Source organism: Oncorhynchus tshawytscha, linkage group LG19 (genome assembly GCF_018296145.1).
Source record: "Oncorhynchus tshawytscha isolate Ot180627B linkage group LG19, Otsh_v2.0, whole genome shotgun sequence".
Lineage (NCBI taxonomy): Eukaryota > Metazoa > Chordata > Actinopteri > Salmoniformes > Salmonidae > Oncorhynchus > Oncorhynchus tshawytscha.
The window spans coordinates 31,573,184-31,594,310 of NC_056447.1; the positions used below are offsets into that span (position 1 = coordinate 31,573,184).

The following is a 21,127-nucleotide window of genomic DNA, read 5'->3' on the forward strand; positions in this document are numbered from 1 at the left end:
GGGACCTAAACGTCTTTTGATCGAATGACTAAGGTAAGTTATGGCAACTTTTTAAATGGACACTTTATTCAAATGAATCAAATATATAATTTCCCCCTCCAGAAATGAGCCCAATAACATATTTCTCCATATCGTCAGGCTGTAGCCCAACTGATGCAGTATTGTGGCAATAAATAGATAGGCTGAAGCATAGGGTTTCCCATCTGTATTTACCCCATTGGGCTGATCATTAGTTAGACCAAACTCTAAAAATTATCTTGTTGCTAGTTAGCAACATATTGATGGTTTGAAAGTCCCTGGAATTGTGCCACTGGCACTCATCAAAGGACCATGTACAGTGAATATAATGTAGGCCTACCAGTTACACCTGACCCGTGCTACATTTAGCCCTGGTCTCCCCATGCATTCAACACTATTGGCTAGTGCTAGATGTGCATAAACATAGCTGCTTAAAATGGTGCAGTTCACACATTTTTAGGAGTTGAGAAATGAGCATAGTAAAAGATCCTCCTCTTCAAAACTGCTTTCAAATGTGTGTTTTCCCTCCACTGCATTAAGAATGCTGTACAGTGACTGGGCATGCATGTTTCTCTTCCTGTGCAGAAATTTGAATGCTCCTAACTCTTGAGAGAAATTTTATTTTCTCATATAGAATGTGACAAGCTGACCAATTTAATAAATAAACTATTCTACTATGTAGTTGTCTGATTTTGCTGTTGGCTGAGGAAAAATAAATGGACAAAAGAAATTCATTAGATATCCCTAATTCAAAATGTGCTTTTCCAAAGTTACCAGCTCTCATTTGGATCTGGCCTAGATTTAACCCGTTTGTAGTTTGCATTCAAACTCCACACACACACTCTATATCCATTTCCTCCAGCTCATAGCTCATCATATCTGCTATTCTTTGTAGCACCATCTAAAGGCTGAGTCTGGTATCTCCATCCCTCCCTCCCTCTTTTTCTCGCTCGCTCCCTTTCTCTCCCCCATTCTCTCTCCCCCTCCAGTCTCGTCCTCAGAGCGCTGCAGTCCTCTCCCAGAGGTGCGGTCCCGGTCCCTACGCTCCACCAGGTCGTTGCCATGCGGTGCCCCTGTTACCGTGGTGAAGATGACTCCTCTGTCCTTTCTCCCCAGGACGCGTATTGTCAAATACTTGGGAATCATCAACATGTTCTTCATTAGAGAGACCACGTCACTACGAGAGGTACACGCACACACACATTTGTGTAATAGATTCCTGCAGGTGTCATCAGAGATGAGTAGGAAATGATTACATGTCTTTCTGTGGTGTGCGTAGTCTGTTCCTCTGCTAGCTCATTGCAATGATTTCGCAAAGATGAACATATTTACCTGTGTGTTAGGAGGGGGGTGTAAGTGGGTTCCTGCATTCCTTCATAGCGGAGGTGTTTGCCATGGTCCGTGCCCATGTAGCAGCTCTGGGGGGCAACGCCGTAGTGTCATACAGCATGAAGGAGTGTGTCTTCATGGAAAACCCCAACAAGAACCAGGTACACACACACACTGTTAATTTGCTCTGTTAATTAAAGAACTGGAGGCCTATAGTATTGTTCTGTTTGAACTACAATATTTTCTCAAAGAACCACCAGGTTAACCCCTTACACTCGTGGAACTTGACCTATGTGGTTTGGGCCAAATTGAAATGAACTATAATAAGCATAGGTATGACCATGGTAGCAATTCAAAGATAACACATTGAAGGTTATGGGTAAATGATCAGACTCCAAACATTACACTTGATTTGATGTGCTTTTTATATTTACTGTACTTTTACACAGCATTTGTCAATAATGAAATCTGAAAATACTCTGGATTTATTCAGTAACAATAAGAAAATTCATTGAAATGTTGGAGTAGGTGCAAGATAAGAAAACAAGATTGCAAGGGTTTGAGTGAGAGGTTGTCTTGAAGTGGCCACACACCTGTCAACTGTACACAGTTCCTAAGTCATTTCAATGCACTTTTATGACACAAGGAAAGAGTCTTCAACTATAAGGTGCTTTTTTGTAGCTCTTCTAGCTTTGATATTGAGGAACTAGAGCAAGAACACTTGTAGTTTATTGTTTGGAACACAGCACTGCGTCCTCACCATCACACAATTACTTTTTATGTTTAAAAAATGTTCCGTTATAAATTGCAATCTGGGTCAGGTGGGCATCATTTGATATCTTATTCTATTGCCAACATGGCTAGCTAAGTTATAAAATACGATCTCACAGTGTTAGGCTTTCAAAAGGCACTTCAGACAAACAGATTGTAATTTTAGTGAGCATAGTATGGAGTCATGAGTGCATTCAAGTGCGTGTTCCACGGCAAATTTTCTCCACAATATAACAAACAGGTTCATTCTGTTCAGGACAACCCAGGGTATAACGCATGTTTTCCTTGTAATTGGATCAAACATAACGATCACAAACGTTGATTCTGTAAATTACATGAAAAGAGGAAATGTGAGGTGCATGGGTGTGTGGTTAGCTTGCATGACATCAGTGGTATTTATTATATTCCTCAACATCTCATCTTTTAGAACACATCATCAACTCCTGATTTACAGCATGTCCCTCACTCAGAGAACAGATGTGCAAAAGTAGCCCAGTTAGCAGGAGGGATTGGGAGCATGTTGTTGCACTTGATGCTCAAGTTTATAACGGCTGTCAGTCAAAAAACTCATACAGTGCTGTGAAGCAGATAACTGGAGCTCTGACGTCATGTATGTCATGTTACTGTACAGCCACTGTGTTCCAATTTAGGCGCTTAATAACAAAATCAATAACAAAATCTGACATTTTCAACCCGTGTACGGGATGACGAGCTGTGAGTGGAAAGGACTACAGACCCTCATGTCTGTCTTCTCTTTCTATCTCGCCCTTCTCTCTCTCTGTCTCTGTCTCTGTCTCTCTGTCTCTGTCTCTCTCCAGGCTCAGTGTCTGATTAATGTTAGTGGTGATGCTGTCATCTTTGTCAGAGAATCAGACCAGGAGGCCATACCCCCTCTGATTACTAGCGGACAGACCAGCACCACTGGGGCTGATGGGACCACATGACACACACACACACACACACACACTTGAGTCTAGCCATCCAAATAATTGTGATTTATGTCTGCCATAAACAGACTAGTTGATGGAGAAATTGTCTCTTAATTGTCCATTAAGGCACTCTACATAAGCCATTTAGAGGCATTATGTAATGTCTGTCTGTCTGATATAATAGACATTCCAATACATGGTGAAGTTTTAGGCAGCTAAAAGACTGATTGCTCTCCATCCAGACTCAGCAGTCACTAGCCGGCAATTCTAAAGTGTACAGGGTAGTCATTAGTAGACAGCCATGGTAAAGAGTACCATACTCAGTACAGCAGGGTTTCCCAATAGGCAGCCCGTGGGCCAAATTCGACCCGTGTGTGGTTTTATTTTGCCCACTCAAGATTTTGGAGCAAAAAAAAACATGGTTTTATATCATTTTTGTTCTTTGACATAAGACTGTAAAATCACCAGGAAATTAGCTCAAAGTGATTTTAATTTAGGAAATCTGTTTCCAAGTATTCCCTTGCATAGCTATAGGCATATGTGATCGTATCCTAATTTAATCAAGGTGTGAAATTATTGTTTTTGTGAAATACTATATCTGTTTGGGATTCTTGTGGTCAATTTGCAGGGTACTAATTATTTATAACTATTTTCTGGACCCCCGACCATCTGCTCAAGGAAAAGTAGGCCCACGACTTAATAATTTGGGACCCCTGCAGTACAGGGTAGCCACTACTGAAGATGGCCATACTAGAGAACTAAATTGAGTTTAATTGTCTGTCACTGTATGACAATGTTTTTGGCAAACATGCACACAAACATACACCCACCCTGTGGACAGCCTCCTGTCACACTCCTGGCTGTCCTGACTGTGGCCTCAACGGTGTCCATACTACTGAACTCTCCTGTTTTTAACAATCATGTAAATGCTGGAAAATAAACTTATTGCGATGACCTCTTTTTGTTCATAGCCTGGGTGCAACGATAACTTTTATTTGTGTAAATGTACTCTAAAATCTGATTTTAGTATTTTTATAAAGTTAAAGTATATTAGTGGTGTCTAATTTTGCATGTCTAATGAAGTCCTTGAAGTTTGATTCATTGTGTAAGAAGTAAGGCTACATGATGCGTTCTACTGTTAATGAATACAACCTGTTTCTCTTTCTCTGTAAGACTTGAATGTAAATACATATAGAGTGTGTTAGTGTCTAGCAGCATGTATCTACTATTGCCATGACTCTGTCAGCTTGTTGCCTGAGATAAACAGTGCTGCACAATAAACTGAACTACAGTGAAAAACAGCCTGCCAATGTCTGGTCCGGTCTCTCGGTGCCTATCAATTATCTCCTGTTATAAATGGTTTTTACTGAAAGCATTTTGATGTCAAAGCAGATAAGATTGCTTTGAAACTGATTAAGTTGTACATGAGGAGGAAATATCAAGTTACACAGAGGTGCGTTCAGTTCGCGTAAACGTTGCGAAACGGTGTGTACTGGACGACACGTTTCCCCAATACGTATTGAACAGACTGACGTACGTTTGGTAGGTGTAGCTTGAAGTGGCCATGCTGACACGATTCCCCAACCCCTCCGGTCCTCACTATCTGGGCAAGTGGCAAAGTAATAACCCTGACTATTTCTCTAATTACATTTTAATCTTGGCCTTAACCACACTGCGAACCTAATGATTAACCCTAAATTAAAACCAAAAAATTGTTTGTTGTCGATATAGATAATGTTGACTACCCTGCGGCCACATTTAGTGGGAACCAACGATGAATATATAAACCCTGGATCGCTATTTTCTATGTATTGGGCAATGAGAGACTTTGAAGTCACTGGATCAGCCATATTGGTAGAAGCAGTCCTTCATAGAAATGAATGGTATTCTACAGTATTTCAATTAAATCTTTCAAGGACAGAATTACACGTATTTGTTGGTGTAGTGGGGACAGTAACATTAGAGCTTTCAAAAATGTTTTTGTTTGTTTTATGTGTTTAGCTCATCATGTGTACGTATAATAAGGTGTATGTAATATAAAACGTGGCAGAAATTACATTGAATGCATTTCTATAGCTTCCAAAATATTTTTTTGAATGGCGGAAGTGCCAAGAGCAGATGGAAGTGCAGTGGCTTCAAACCAGCGATCCCGGGAAGTCTAGTGTATGTAAACATAATTGGTGGGAACCCACGCCTTTACCTCAATGTCACCATTTTGATCCACCGATAGGGACTCCAGGTTATGTGAAAATCCCACACCGACTTCCCGTTCCACTACAGTAGACTACTGTCGCGTCCTGCAGAAACGGATAGAGAGGAGATCCCAGAAAGGGCCTCCACACAGCAGACATGGGCTACATTACTCTGCCACGCCGCCTGTTCCTTTGGTGCATGGCTCTCATCTACATGGTCGCCTTCGTCTCCCTCTACCTGCAGATACCAGGTGATATATCTAGTTAGCTGTCCCATTTAGCTAGCTAGGATAGCTTTCTTGACAGTTATGAGTGTTATGGTATGCTAGCAGCTGTTAGCCAGCTAGCTAGCCTCCTATAGCATTGTACTTGACTTTGAAGTCAAACATATTTCAAGTTTCATTGCTTTTTGCATTTGTAACGTGTTCCCCTGTAGCTAGCTATCAAGCTTGTTACTCTGTTGCAGTTGCTAGCTAGTTTAGCTAAGTATTTTTAGCCAGATAACGGTAGACACTAATTATATTTTATTATACTTAGCCCGACTTCTTTCTGTCTCTAGACACGGACCACATATCTTTAAGTCATTTTTAACTTTCATGACCAAGGAACACTTAGTTTTATAATGAATATTCGATATTCTCAATAGTAGTTATTGAACCAAGCTTGCCATGACTATGAAGACGGTATACTCTGAATCAGGAGTATTAAAAAAAAGAAGTGTAATCTGAAATCGTATTATGATTTTAATTAGCTCTTACACCAAGTGTTCGATGACTAAAATGATATATTCTGAATCTGGGGCAGATGGACAAACATCTCCCCAAAACGATGTAATTAAATCATTGAGTGGAACACATTCTATTTCAGTGACAGCAATATGGGAAGGAAGGGGAGAGGTTGTTCTTAGATTTAAGGAGTAATGGTGTTAAAAACTGCTGATATAAGCTTTAGGGGATGTAGTATTTATTTATTTTTTGAGTATTAGGATTTACACCATCCCTGTCTCTGGTCCAAGCTTGAGTCAAATTGGTGGCGGTAAACCACCTTAAAGTTTTTCTAACCTTAATATAACATCCACAGAAGAGGAAAAATCCATTTTGCCTGTATCCCCCGGCGATTACACGCAGACCGCATGAGAGGAATGTACCCTACGACAAGAGGCATAGACATTTCGTGAGGTAGCTCTACCAGCTTGAAAGTTGCAGTAGTAATTAGTATTCTTGAAAGTATGCAGATTGAAAGCATAAACAAAACTGCTGAAATTTCCCCAAAAAAATAAGCAGTGGATTTTCTCCATCCTCCCCTGATTCTGAATATATAATTTTCATAGTCATGGCATGCTTTCTGTAAGAGCTATTGAAGATTTAAATTCCAAATCTTATTATAAAAACAAAAAGTATGTCAACAACACTTCAAATTAGTGGATTAGTCTATTTTAGCCACTCCAGTTGCTGATAGGTGTGTTAAGTCGAGCACACAGCCATTCAATCTCTATAGACAAACATTGGCAGTAGACTGTGGCACAGTCATAGGAGCTGCCCTGGTCAACAGTAAGTGCTGTTATTGTGGAGTGGAAACGTCTAGGAGCAACAACTGCTCAGCCGCGAAGTGGTAGGCCACACAAGCTCACAGAACGAGACCGACGAGTGCTGAAGCACGTAGCGTGTAAAAATTCTCTGTCTTCTGTTGCCACACTCACTTCCGAGTTTCAAACTGCCCCTGGAAGACACGTCAGCACGATAACTGTTTGACGGGAGCTTCATGAAATGGGTTTTCGTGGCCGAGCAGCCGCACACAAGTCTAAGATCACCATGCGCAATGGCAAGCATTGGCTAGAGTGGCGGAAAGCTTGCCGCCATTGGACTCTAGAACAGTGGAAACACCGTTCTCTGGAGTGATGAATCACGCTTCACCATCTGGCAGTCGAATCTGGGATTGGCGGATGCCAGGAGAACGCTACCTATTGTGCCAACTGTAAAGTTTGATGGAGGACGAATATTGGTCTGATGCTGTTTTTCATGGTTCGGGCTAGGCCTTTAGTGAAGGGAATCTTAATGCTACAGCTAGGGTTGCACATTTTGGGGAATATTCGGAGGTGGAAACTTTCCATGGGAATATATGCAAATTCATTTTTATACCATTTAAATGTAGATGTTTTTTTGCTTTTGGATATATTTACCATATCATATGGAGACATAATTGCAAATGATTAAATCCTTCCAATAGAGAGAGAGAGAGAGAACTATTTAGTTACGAATTAAACTTTAATTAAATGAGTTGATGCTTCACATGGGATGATTTCACTGAACAACATAAGGGAATATTGAATGATCCCCAATGATCCATCGCATCTCCCAAACGTTTTCAACATACATCTGTAAAATGATAGTCTAGAAACTAAAGCTTTGGTTGTCTTCCTCTCAGGTCTCCTCCCTGGACCTCCTCAATGTCCACCTCTAGAACATCAGACTCTGAGGCCTCATCTACGCTGTCACTTTCCAACCTAGTTGAGGATGGCTCGTTGTCAGGCTCAAAAGGCCTCAAATTTGCCCGGATGGACACCAATTTTTCAACCCCTGTATTGGTCAGCCTGTTGCGTGCTTTGGTGTGTGTGTTCCCAAACAAGAACCATTGCGCTCTGAGGCAGCTGATGTTGGTAGGATTTGGAAGATGATGGAGGCAACAGGGGAAAGAGCCTCAGTCCCTTCCACTAGGTGGCTGATGAGATAAGTTGGCACGACTGCCATATTGCATCTCCATACCAAAGCCCTTGCTTGGAAGTGTACTTCGCCAGATTGCCAAGAACCTTGCCCTCATCCAGGCCAAGGTGGCGAGACACGGTAGTGATGACACCATAGGCCTTGTTGATCTCTGCACCAGACAGGATGCTCTTGCCAGCATACTTGGGGTCCCACATGTACGCTGTGGCGTGTATGGGCTTCAGGCAGAAGTCTTCACGCTTTTTGATGTATTTCAGAACTGCAGTTTCCTCTGCTTGGAGCAGCAGTGAAGTGGGCAGGGCACATCAGACTGGGTGGCATTGTCTCCCTCAATCCATGCGATGGCTACCTCTTTAGGTTTCGGGCTGCTTACCTCTCTCTCCCAAAATAAATCACCAAGGAGGATCCTCTTGATGGGGCTTTCCATATCGGCAGACTGTGATATGGCCATTTCTTGGAGAGACTCCTTCCCCTCCAGGAGACTGTCAAACATGATGACAACACAACACCAACGGGTGTTGCTGGGCAGCTTCAATGTGGTGCTCTTATTCTTCTCACTTTGCTTGGTGAGGTAGATTGCTGCTATAACTTGATGACCCTTCACATGCCTAACCATTTCCTTGGCTCTCTTGTAGAGTGTATCCATTGTTTTCAGTGGCATGATGTCCTTGAGGAGCAGATTCAATGCATGAGCATTGCAGCCAATGGGTTTGATGTGAGGGTAGGGCTCCTCCACTCCACAGACCAAGCAGCCGTCATGGTCGCAGCATTGTCTGTCATAAGTGCAAATACCTTCTGTGGTCCAAGTCATTGACTGCTTTCAGCTCATCTGCAATGTAGAGACCAGTGTGTCTGTGTTCTTGTAGAATACTGGTTGAGGGGTGGAGATGATGTAGTTAATTATCCCTTGCCCACGAACATTCGACCACCCATCAGAGATGATTGCAATACATTCTGCTTTCTCTATGATTTGCTTGACCCGTCACTTGAACTCTGTTGAACTCTGCATCAAGCAAATGAGTAGATAAAGCATGTCTGGTTGGAGGGGTGTATGCTGGGTGAAGAACATTCAGAAATCTCTTCCAATACACATTGCCTGTGAGCATCAGAGGTGAACCAGTTGCATACACAGCTCGAGCAAGACATTCATCAGCATTTCTCTGACTATGTTCCTCCATTGAGTCAAAAACACTTCAGAGTCCAGGAGGACCATGAGATGATGCTATCAATAATCAGCAAGTCCCCTTTATGCATTTGGCCAGATTCTGCATCTTTGTTGCATTCTTCACATATGATTTGACACAGTATTTGCAAATGTACACAGCTTTTCCTTCTAATTAGCTGCAGTGAAATGTCTCCACACATTAGATAGTGCCCATAGCATTTTCCTGTAAAGATTAGATAAAAAATGAGTAAAAAAAACAAATACAATTCCATGTACAGATAAATAGTTAAGCAGTTAGATTAAACAACTCCTTTGTAATAAGTTTAAAAAGAAACATGTATGGAAACAGGTGAATGAACACTCCTCAGTTAGCAGGCTCAAGCAAGCTAAAACCCACATGGTAGCAAAAACTAACTAGCAGAAATGAATTAACAAGTTAGAAACTATTTACTAGTTAACAAAAAATCATGTCATATAAAATTTATTCACTCCTCCCAGTATTGTAATCAAAACTTACCAGAAAGCATGTTGTCCTTGGCTCGGACAGTGTAGTAGTGTGGACTCAATAGCATCTCATTAGTGCAAGATCTTGAGTCAGCTGCACATGTGATGGAAGAATGCACGGTGCATGCAGAGGGTTGCAATTCCATTGAATTGGGAATAGTTTAACCAAAATATTGCACAAGACTTAGAATTGTCTTGTGTATCCCACAAAAAAGGTTCACTGTTATAAGCTAACTTTTTTTTGATGAATTTAAGCAAAATTCATCAAACTTCCCATGGAAAATTTCCAGAAGGTTTCCGAGCCTTTGCAACCCTAGCTACAGCATAAAATTACATTCTAGACAATTAAGTGCTTCCAACTTTGTGGCAACAGTTTGAAGGCCCTTTTCAGCATGACAATGCCCCCGTGCACAAAGCGAGGTCCATACAAAAATGGTTTGTCAAGATCGGTGTGTTTGATGGGGTTAAGTCTTGATCTCAACCCCATCGAACACCTTTGGGATGAATTGGAATGCCGACTGCAAGTCAGGCCTGATCGCCCAACAGCAGTGCCCGACCTCACTAATGCTCTTGTGGCTGAATTGAAGCAAGTCCCCGCAGCAATGTTACAATATCTAGTGGAAAGCCTTCCCAGAAGAGTGTAGGCTGTTATAGCAGCAAAGGGGGGGGACAAGCAGGTGTCCACATTTTTTCCATGTAGTGTACCATCTTCATTGTCATGGCATACTTGGTTCAATAGCTATTGAGGAGAGAGAACCGAATGTCCAATATAATACAAATGTTATCTAGGTGTTCAGTTAGGCTAGTAGGGGTTTTCCTCCTATGGAACTACATCCTAAAGTTAACCTCCAGTACAAGTTACTACTTCTCCCTGTTGACAAGGTGTGTGTTTTCCAGGCCTGTATGGAAATGATGGTCTGTTACCAGCGCGGTGGCAACTGCGGTACAGTGGTAAGGCTCTCTGGGAGCAGCTCCTCTCCTCTCCCACCTTACTGTGGCTCGCACCACGTCTGGGTGAGTTCCTTAACAACATTTTAGCAATGTATTGTGACTAACTGATCATTTGAATCATAAATCGAATAGACTCTTAACAGTGTAAACTGTATTCTAGGTCTTGACACCCAGACTGCCATGGAGCTGCTCTGCCTGCTGGGGGCAGCACTGAGCCTGGCTGCTACAGTACTGGAATCACTCAGAGACAGCTTGGTGTTTCTATTTCTCTGGATCATGTATCTGTCAATGTACCAGGTCAGTTATACCACACACACATATACACACTGCTGTAGCGGGAGCCAGTATACAGTATCCCTGATCTCTGACTCTGCCTGAATTTCCAGGTGGGACAGGTCTTCCTCTACTTCCAGTGGTGAGTTGCGTGTGTGTTTGCCACACCCAGAGACTGATTGCCACCCTGAGGTTGCATGTTAATTAACACCCCAGTACTGCTGTTAGTGTGTGTATGAGACTGAGTCGTCTTGGCAGTCAGCTGATGTGTATGTGTGATTGGTGCTCCTACTGCTGTGCAACTGCATCTGTCAGGTGCCAGATTATAAACACTATAACACATTGATAACAACATCACCATAGTAGCATCATGATGAAAACACTACAACATTAGCCCTGTCTGGGCATGCACAGTCTCTGGGTCCTAACACACTCTCCACCTTGCTCATTCTCCCTCCCCTTCTCCTCCTTTCCCTTTCTCTGCGACTGCATCCAGGGACTCTCTTCTCCTGGAGACGGGGTTCCTCTGTGTGCTCATCGCCCCGGTGACGTCTTTGCGGGGGTGGCGAGCGGGCAGGGAGCACGACCCTGTGACCTTCTGGTTGGTCCGTTGGCTGCTGTTCAGACTGATGTTCGCCTCCGGAATCGTCAAACTCACCTCCCGCTGCCCTACCTGGTGGGGCCTCACAGGTAGCTGTGTGTGTGTGTTGCATAATTGCTCAGGCAGGTCACCAAACTCATCAGACATGTTACTACCACTCAGACCGCTGTTTCTGAGAATCTTTCTCTCCCCCTGATGTACCATAGAGACCCAGTGTATCACACCGTCTCTGGCCTGTAATGTGTATATCTCTCTCTAGCCCTAACATATCATTGAGGCCCAGTGTAGCTACACCCCTAGCCTATTGATGTGTGCCTCTAACATGTGGTGGTGTGTGTCTCTAGCGCTGACATATCACTACGAGACCCAGTGTATCCCTACACCCTTGGCCTGGTTTGCCCACCAGCTGCCCGTCTGGTGGCATAAGCTGTCTGTGGTAGCCACCTTCGCTATTGAGATCGCTGCTCCATTCCTCTTCCTCAGCCCTCTACGACGACTTCGCCTCGGGGCCTTCTACATGCAGGTCAGATTAACTCTGTATGTTGTAGCATTTTGTCATCAACAGTTTGGGGACTTGGTCTGTCTCCCCCTTCTGGCGGTTAGGTGAAGTGCAGTGTTTTCTGTCACCCCTGTGGTATTTAGGTGGTACTGCAGGTGCTGATCATCCTGTCTGGAAACTATAACTTTTTCAACCTCCTGACCCTGACGATGTGTCTGTCTCTGCTGGATGACGAGCATATATACTTCTGGCTACGCAAGAAATACACTCCTAACCCTAACCAAGGTACACACACTCTGGCACATACACTCTGTGTAGGTAACTTGCATTGAGGACAGTCATTCAGTTTTACTGGAGGCAGGATGTGACATGTACTCCCTGGTTCTGTCTCTGTTCCAATCAGGTTCCTCGTTGTGGTGGGCAGGGTTTGTAGTGGAGATCGCAGTCTGGGCTCTAATTGGCTTCGGAACAGTCACATGGTTTGACCTGCAGATCAACTGGGACAAGTGGACTGTCTCCTCCAGGACAGGTGTGTGTGTGTGTGTCAGTTATCAGCTGTAGTAGATAATCATTGTTTTGACTGTTATTGCTGGTTATCTCCTCAGTGTTTACCTTCCACCAGTTTAACCAGTTCCTGAAGACTGTCACCTTCCCTTCGGTCTGGCTGGGAGTACTGTCTCTCACCTGGGAACTAGTCTCTTCCATGTTCAGGTAACACACACACACCTCTCTGGGAAAGTGGTCTGTTCTGTGTGTTGTGTTGGTGTGTGTAGAGTGTTTCTTCAGGAGGCTTTGGGATACTGCTGTGTGTGTATTTACATGTGTGTCTGTGTTCTATAGGTGTGCCTGTGTGGAAGGGTTCTTCAAGAGGTTTTTGGGTACAGTCCAGTGGACAGTGTTTGGTGCTGCTGCTGTCTCTATGTTTGCCATCAGTCTGGTGAGTAGAACACTCTAGAACAGTGGTTCCCAACCCTTTTTGTTTACTGTACCAACTGAATTTAGCTCTGCCTGGAGTATCCCTGAAGTACCCCATCTCGTGAGTCTTCTGAAGTACTCCCTATAAATAGGCCAAGTACCCCCAGGGTTCCTAGTACCCTGGTTGGGATCCACTGATCTAGAATAATGGTACCTGCTCTCAGGTAAGGCATGTCATACTTTGTGTGTTCCAGCATGTTCTTGTTCACCTTTATAGAGTATGACAGTAACGCCAGTGTGTGGCCGGGGGTGCGTCAGGGTAATGATGCGGTCAGTCGTTACCAGCTGGTCAACTCCTACGGCCTGTGTGTGTTTGTCCAGGTCCCATTCACCTTTATAGAGTATGACAGTAACGCCAGTGTGTGGCCGGGGGTGCGTCAGGGTTATGATGCGGTCAGTCGTTACCAGCTGGTCAACTCCTACGGCCTGTTCAGACGCATGACTGGGGTGGGGGGCCGGCCCGAGGTGGTCATCGAGGGATCCATGGATAAAGTCACCTGGACGGTAGGGGTGTGTGTGTGTGTGTAGGTGTGTATGGAGAGGTGTGTATGGAGAGGTGTGTATGGAGAGGTGTGTATGGAGAGGTGTGTATGGAGAGGTGTGTATGGAGAGGTGTGTATGGAGAGGTGTGTATGGAGAGGTGTGTATGGAGAGGTGTGTATGGAGAGGTGTGTATGGAGAGGTGTGTATGGAGAGGTGTTTTTTTCCCATTTGTAATGTTTCTGTAATCTGTTTTAAAGCTGAAGTTAACCAAGGCTATTTTATTTTTTCATCCAACTTTAATTGTCTCCATTGTCCTACCCTCTCTCTCTCTTTCCTCCCCCCTCTAGGAGATAGAATTTATGTATAAGCCAGGGAACCTCAGTGCCCCTCCCTCGGTCATCACCCCTCATCAACCACGGCTGGACTGGCAGATGTGGTTTGCAGCCCTGGGAACACATACGCACTCTCCCTGGTTCACCAGCCTAATGTACAGACTGCTGCAGGGCAAGACGGACGGTAGGGTGTACACACTTCCTTCTTTTGAGGTTAATGGCAGTGCATTACTGCCAATACAGCCACATTAACAAACTGTATTGTATTTACTGTATTGTAAAATATCTTAACGTTTGCCCCTCTCTCTCTCTCTCCAGTGATTGAGCTCATCCAGTCAGATGTGTCTCAGTACCCGTTCCACCAGCAGCCTCCCACATACCTCAGAGCTCACCGCTACAAATACTGGTTCACTAAAACACTAGCTGATGGGTTAGTACATACTCTCTCTCACACACATACACACAGAGAACTGATGGGTGATGAGGTAGTTGATTCATGTTGCGCAGCAATAATCTGAATGTCGACATCTTTGAGGAAATGCAGAAATCATCGGTTAACGTGCGAGTCAGTGTCACAGCTGACATATTTTATTGTGTGTGTTGTAGGTCGTATCCTCAGCGCTGGTGGAAGAGGGTGTACATAGAGGAGTTCTATCCCACAGTGTATCTGGGCGACACCTTCCTGGAGAGCATGCTTAGCCAGCATGGACTCAAGGTATGGTGCATTTGGAAAGTATTCAGACCCCTTTACTTTTCCACATTTTGTTACTGTAGCTAGTGATGCACCGATATTGCATTTTTGGCCGATAACGATATCTGATATTTTCCTTGCCAAAAAAAACTATACCGATATTTCAAATTTAAGCGGCCTTTTAAGCATTTTAGTACAGTTAAATAGTTTAAACACACTGACCACAAGGTTATTTTGTTGGCATTTACTTATGTCCCCATTACCAGCAAAAATCTAAACCTATTTCTTTCAATTACTTGCTGTGCTGTTTTGTTAATTTGTTTTTGTCTGTTCAATTTGTCTGTTCATCTGTGGCATTTTCCTCGGTGTGCACTGTCACTGTGTCCGTTTCCATCTTGTCCAGCCATGTCTGTAACATTTCACGTAAACCCTGTTTCTTGTCTGCATCGAAGTAGCGGTCCTTGTACCTAGCATCGAATATGGTGGCGACACAGTAGAGGTTCAGAGAGAATGCCACCGAATCGCTTGTTCACAGACTCTAGTAGAGTACTTTTCCAAGTTAACCCGACGGGCTGTGTTGACATTTTTGTCGAGCAGGCATTTCAATGCCATGACGGGGTATCACGTCTGCTGCAGACACAGTTGAGCTTATTTCTCGAGTCAGTTGTTCGAATGGAGCCAGGAGTGTTCATGTTTCAAACATGTTCTCAAATGCCATTGAAATGGCAGCAGCGGTATGACAACCAGCACATTCTTCAGCATGCAATACGGCTTTCCTCAGTATTGAAATCCTCGTCGACCCTCTGTGCTGTCAGACTCCGCATGCACATGGGGCTGACATCACTGTTCCAAATGTCAGTCGTGAAGCTAATAGCAAGTGGCTCATGGGTGTGTTTCAACAATACTGTGTAACTCCGGTAGGGCAACATCTGAAAAATAGCACCTACTTGGTAGTGTGTACCGGTGCTTGACCAGTCGGCGAAAGCCAACATCATCCACAACAGAGGACTGTTGATCGTCAAGGGCATTGAATCCATTATCTTGCCGTTAATGGATTTTGCCTTTGAGTTGTCTCTCTGAAATGTTCTTACTCTTTCAAATGACTGATGGACTTGTTGACTGCTCGATCCACACAGCAGACATTATGGTCTAGATTACGAATGAAAGTGTTGCACGTGTAGCGGATTGTAGTGTTGCATATCATCTACCTACGTTATATAGGTATGCACGTCATGTACCTACGTTATATAGGTATGCACGTCAGCTTTGACATCGGTTTTGCACACCGGTGTTAAACTAGACATCGGGCCGATGTTGGCATTTTTAGCTAATATCGGCCAATTCCGATATGTTTACCCAATCTATTGTGCATTCCTAGTTACAGGGGTAAAACTTTTGGGGATTTTTTTTTGCAAATTTTATTAAAATAAAAATATCACATTTTACATAAGTATTCAGAGCCTTTACTCAGTACTTTGTTGAAGGTCTCTCCAGAAATGTTACATTGTGTTCAAATCTGGGCTCTGGCTGAGCCACTCAAGGACGTTCAGAGACTTGCCCCGAAGCCACTCCGGCATTGGCTTGGCTATGTGCTTAGGGTCATGGTCCTGTTGGAAGGTGAACCTTTGCCCCAGTCTGAGGTCCTGAGCACTCCGGAGTGCTCTTCATCAAGGATCTCTCTGTACTTTGCTCCGTTCATCTTTCCCTCAATACTGACTAGTCTCCCAGTCCCTTTCGCTGAAAAACATCCCCACAGCATGATGCTGCCACCACCATGCTTCACCGTAGGGATGGTGCCAGGTTTCCTTCAGACGTAACGCTCGGCATTCAGGCCAAATAGTTCAATCTTGGTTTCATCAGACCAGAGAATCTTGTGGCATGCTCCAAGCAGACTGTAATGTGCCTTTTACTGCGGAGTGGCTTCCGTCTGGCAACTTTACCATAAAGGCCTGATTGGTGGAGTGCTGCAGAGATGGTTGTCCTTCTGGAAGGTTCTCCCATCTTTGTCAGTGACCATCGGGTTCTTGGTTACCTCCCTGACCAAGGCTCTTCTCCCCCGATTGCTCAGTTTGGTCGGGTGGCCAGCTCTAGCAAGAGTCTTGGTGATTCCAAACTTCTTCCATTTAAGAATGATGGAGGCCACTGTGTTCTTGAGGACCTTCAATGCTGCAGAAATGTTTTGGTACCCTTCCCCAGATCTGTCCCTACACAATCCTGTCTCGGAGCTCTACGGACAATTCCTTTGACCTCATGGCTTGGTTTTTGCTCTGACATGCACATGTCAACTGTGGGACATTTTTTATAGACAGTTCTGTACCTTATCAAATTATCCAGTCAATTGAATTTTCCACCTGTGGACTCCAATCAAGTTGTAGAAACATCTCAAGTGTGATCAATGGAAACAGGAGGCACCGGAGCACATTTTTTAAAAATCTCATAGCGAAGCGTATGAATACTTAAGTAAATAAGTTTCAGTTTTTATTCTTCTTCTAAAAAACTGTTTTTGCTTTATTATGGGGTATTGTGTGTAGATTGAGGATTTTTATTTAATCCATTTTAGGATAAACATAACAGCATGTGCAAAAAGTCAATACTTTCCGAATGCACTGTAACAAACTACCTGTAGTTCTCAGCAAGCACTAAGTGTGTGAGTCCTGTATGTCCTTGTGTCTGACCCGTGTGTGTAGGATAAGTCCCTCCCTCGGCGTGTGTCTGAGGCAGCTGTGCCCCAGGTGGTGAAGTGGGTGCGCTCTCAGGTGAGGGGTGTGTCTGCACCCCTGCTGCTCTGGAGCCTCCTCTTCTGCAGTGTCATCCTCTGTCTGCTCCGGGGACTGCAGCTGGAAATTACACTCAAGACCAAACCTACTGCAGCCAAGGCTGAACCAAAACGCAGAGCTCCACCCCACCACCCTGATGCTAAGGAGGCCAATTCCAACGACAAAGATGGTCTAGGACAAAGACAGGAGGAGGAGCGGGAGGAGGTTGATGCAGAAGAGGATGAGCGAAGGGGGGAAGACGAGGAGAGTGAAAGAGAAGAGAACGATGTAAGAGATGAACTGGAAGAAGAAGAGGACGGGGAAGAAGAAGAGGACGGAGAAGAAGAGGGTAGTGTTGACTGACTGTCTCAAGAAATAACGAGTTTCTCCTGACCCCTGAACACGGGATTTGGTAGCCCTCCCTTCCACTAACTGTCTCGGTATCCAAGTGCTCAAGAGAAAGCTGCCTGTCTTGACTACTTGTCTGCCTTTCGCCAACAATAACCTTCTAACCAAAGAATTTTGTTGATGCTTTATTCTACATTTGACAATCACTTTATTTGAAATGAATAGACAGTTTTCCAATTATCTGTAGTATTATTACAATCAAGAGAAAATAACCTTTTTTTGTCAGTGTCCTTGTCATTGTACGTGTGTGTGTGTGTGTGTGTGTGTGTGTGTGTGTGTGTGTGTGTGTGTGTGTGTGTGTTAAAGGGTGTTTGGTTTGCCACTGTGGTCCTTTGCTTTGCTGGCAGATATAATGTACTGAATCACCAGTTCTGCACTTTCCCGCCAAGCGTCTTTCCACGTTTGAAAAAACATCACATCCATGAATGGAAAATGTTAATGTTTTTGTATCATTTATAATAAATATAGGAAATGTGTCCATTTGGTTCTTCATTATTAACCATATGAATTGTAATCAGCATTCTAAGCAACAAACAACACTTTTAGGATGTTCTGTCATTAGAATATAATGTAGTTGACTTACAGATGACATGGTAAAGGCTTTCCAGGTCTGTTGAAGATAAAGCTAATAGTGTTACCCATATCTGAGGAGATGCCTTGGTGTTGCTGCTGGATATGATCTCTATGAAGGTGTGAGAGAGGGTGGGAAAGAAATTAATTGTGATAGTTAATTGATTTATGAAACATTTGACGTGGGATTAGGTGTGTGTGGCTGCCCCATCTGTCTGTGTGTGTCACCACTTCAGTACCCCAGGACAGTACTTGTCGATGAGAGACTGGTAGTATGGCTTCAACTTCTCTATGTCAGGCAGCTCAGTGGTCTTGGTGTAGAGGTCAAACTTACTGTAGGGGTCAAATGTTCGAGGTCAAACTGACTGCAGAAAGGGTAGAGAATTATTTTTCAGTGTGTGTGTGTTGAGACGTACTTGAACTCGCGAACCCAGGGAATCATGCCCATGTCCTTGTCATCACAGAGGTGCATGTAGTCTCCATGGGAGTGCCAGGGGTAGAAGGAATGGAATCGGATCATATACAGACCCTAGAGAGGGAGAGCAGAGGAGTGAAGACTTAGGTGAGTTAACTCTGAGCAGCAGTCTTAAACTAGAACCACTGAGTTTTTGTAAACCTGTAATCTCTTTGCTAATGTAGAACCATAGACCCCAATTCTCACCTCTTCTGGGATGGTGCACTTGTTGAACTTCATGACCCTGTAGAGATACTCTGGAACAAACAACACAGACAGCAGTTCAGTAGTGTTATTGTGCAGGCCCATGTGCCTTACAGTGGTGACTGTGTGTATGTTTCTGTGTTACTCACCATCATGGCCCCAGGACATAAGCACATTGTCCAGCCCACAGTTTGGCTTATAGATCCCACACTCAGAACTACAGTGGGAGAGGTGATGAGGTGAAGAAGAGATTATCATCTAAATTAAGTATATAAGATGGCACATTAACTTTCTGTATATATGTGTCTGCTAAATGGCATAATGTAAATACTTCTCCAGGCTGGCATGTTGTGCAGTGAATGATGGGGTTTGATAAGACTTTTTTATTAGATTGGTAAAAAGAGAAGTGTAACAGTACTTGTAAGCAGGGTTTTTGTCATCGGGGTTGTCCACGAAGGTACTGCCTCGAAACACAATGCCATTCTGGAACCTGCACCCCACTGGGAATGTGTCCCCCACTACAGCCCACTGCAGGACAGGAACACATTGTAGTTAGCCTAGCATTGCCTAACATCACAAGCCATTTTACCACTGCTGTTAGCGTAGCCTAGCATCACAACCTGTATCAGGGTAACATCGAGAGGCATTCACCTGGGGTTCCCCTGACAGAGCCATGATCTTCCCAATGTCATGGATCAGCCCCACCAACTGGAACCAGTCTGGAGAGGGACGAGAGATAAGGATAGGAGTTGTGAACCATGTGTGCATGCGTACGTGTGTGTGTGTGTGTGTGCGTGTGTTTGCCTTTGTGGGGGTGTTCCCTGCGGATGCCCTCAGCGGTCTGAAAGGCGTGGTATGAGTTGGGGAAGTCGACATCGGGGTCGGACTCATCAACAAGCTGGTCCAGAGAGATGACGGCTTCCATCACCTCCATCTGGGCATGCCCACAACCTGACCACTCAGAGTGCTGCAGAGGAGAGGAGGAGTGGGGAAGGTTAATGAGTGGTATGTTCATGTTATCTGCAGCATTAGACGATATTACATAACATCTTAAATGTTAACAGTCACAGTTACACTCCTTGTTAAACATTGCAGGTTGGTGTAGCCTGCTCTACTGATACACACACACAGTTTGCATTTGCGCTGAACCTGTCTTGACAGACTCACCTTCTGCTTGACAAAGTCCAGGGTCTGGTTGGTGTGCATCAGCTTGTATGTGTTATACACACGATCAATCAGACTCCCGCTCTGTTACATACACACATTACAGATGTATTGTGATTACCAGCCTTAAAACAGTAATATTATGTTGTAACCAAGGTAAATAATCATACTCCTTTGCTGACCTCAAAATTCCTGTATTCTGTCTTGTCCTTGTCTTTCTGCTCCAGGTCTAAGATGGGACGGTATGCCAGAGATGGGTCTGGACCCTGAAACAGATAGACAGAGGGACAGACAAAGAAAGTCAAGTACACATCTTAACATGGCGAATGTGATAGAAAACACCATATGTTTCAAATAGAAATATTAGACCTACAAAATTTTAACCTGTAGCAGTAGATCACACAAAATATTATTTGATTATCAGATGCATGATAACACCAAGTTAAAGTTATAGAAAGACACATACAGACAGATACATTTGCTACAACAATCCTGCAGAAACAGGCATTGTGTGGGTTATATTAATTATATTATATTGTTGTAGACCTTGATGCATTTTTCGTAAGGGAAAATCAAGTCTGAAATGTCAGTGTAAATTAAAAACTTCAGAAGCCTTTTTAAACCTTTACATTTCCTGCATTACAGGAAAGTTTTCCTTCAACAGGCTGATCAAGTGAAGATCCTACACCTGTAATAGCTAAATATATTTTTTCTACTTTTCTACAGTCATACGTACAATATTGACGACCCTCATGGTGAGGTCAGTCCGTCAGTCCATTCGGTTATGAGTAAGTATGGGTCTGCTGGCTCCTCTAAAGTGCAACCCCAGACCCTGTCCTGTATATACCCCTCTGGTTTAACACTTATGTCATACACCCTCACAGCATACAGGTAGTGATAGTTTAACCCCGCCCCCACTGAGATAACGACTAACGGGGTTCATCTGGCTGGACTACTCTGTGTGTACGTGTGTGAGAGCGTGTTTGTTTTCCTTGAGAGAACAGTGAGTCCTTAACTATGATCAACAGGTATCTGGTTTGGGCTGGTCTCGAGAGTTGTTTGTGTGTGTATTTGTCTCCGTTATTTACCATAATTCTTTTAACCTTTTATTTAACTAGGCAAGTCAGTTAAGAACAAA

The 21,127-nt window shown here is 43.8% G+C and overlaps 3 protein-coding genes across 12 annotated transcripts in view; 2 read left to right on the plus strand and 1 right to left on the minus strand.

Moving 5' to 3' along the window:
* Window positions 1-4,348, plus strand: part of c2cd5 (C2 calcium dependent domain containing 5) — a 79,565-nt gene extending 75,217 nt beyond the window's left edge. For 8 of the 9 annotated variants that reach the window (XM_024379594.2, XM_024379593.2, XM_024379592.2 and 5 more), the window contains 3 exons: window positions 1,008-1,204; window positions 1,362-1,508; window positions 2,937-4,348. In XM_024379594.2, the coding sequence (XP_024235362.1) occupies window positions 1,008-1,204; window positions 1,362-1,508; window positions 2,937-3,062 (470 nt within the window). In that variant the 3' untranslated portion in view covers window positions 3,063-4,348. The remainder of the gene's footprint in view (window positions 1-1,007; window positions 1,205-1,361; window positions 1,509-2,936) is intronic. The other variant, XR_002948641.2, reaches the window with a different exon arrangement.
* A 226-nt stretch (window positions 4,349-4,574) lies between these two features.
* Window positions 4,575-18,073, plus strand: lmf2a (lipase maturation factor 2a). Of its 2 annotated transcripts, none has more exons than XM_042301581.1 (16): window positions 4,575-4,666; window positions 5,278-5,490; window positions 10,526-10,642; window positions 10,740-10,876; window positions 10,966-10,994; window positions 11,349-11,542; window positions 11,798-11,976; window positions 12,096-12,237; window positions 12,356-12,481; window positions 12,558-12,663; window positions 12,793-12,889; window positions 13,249-13,431; window positions 13,758-13,926; window positions 14,061-14,172; window positions 14,349-14,457; window positions 17,121-18,073. In XM_042301581.1, exons 2-16 carry the CDS (start codon window positions 5,397-5,399, stop codon window positions 17,550-17,552), a joined length of 2,226 nt encoding a protein of 741 aa, XP_042157515.1. In that variant the 5' UTR covers window positions 4,575-4,666; window positions 5,278-5,396; the 3' UTR covers window positions 17,553-18,073. The 2 variants fall into 2 exon arrangements, with proteins under 2 accessions (XP_042157515.1, XP_024235367.1); XM_024379599.2 differs by lacking the exon at window positions 4,575-4,666 and adding an exon at window positions 4,914-4,930.
* Window positions 17,841-20,836, minus strand: miox (myo-inositol oxygenase). Its single transcript, XM_024379601.2, has 10 exons — window positions 20,726-20,836; window positions 20,172-20,255; window positions 19,993-20,073; window positions 19,630-19,792; window positions 19,477-19,544; window positions 19,244-19,353; window positions 18,975-19,042; window positions 18,829-18,878; window positions 18,584-18,696; window positions 17,841-18,500 (listed from the first exon to the last, which is right to left on the minus strand). Exons 1-10 carry the CDS (start codon window positions 20,741-20,743, stop codon window positions 18,392-18,394), a joined length of 864 nt encoding a protein of 287 aa, XP_024235369.1. The 5' UTR covers window positions 20,744-20,836; the 3' UTR covers window positions 17,841-18,391.
* Between the last annotated feature and the right edge of the window lie 291 nt (window positions 20,837-21,127).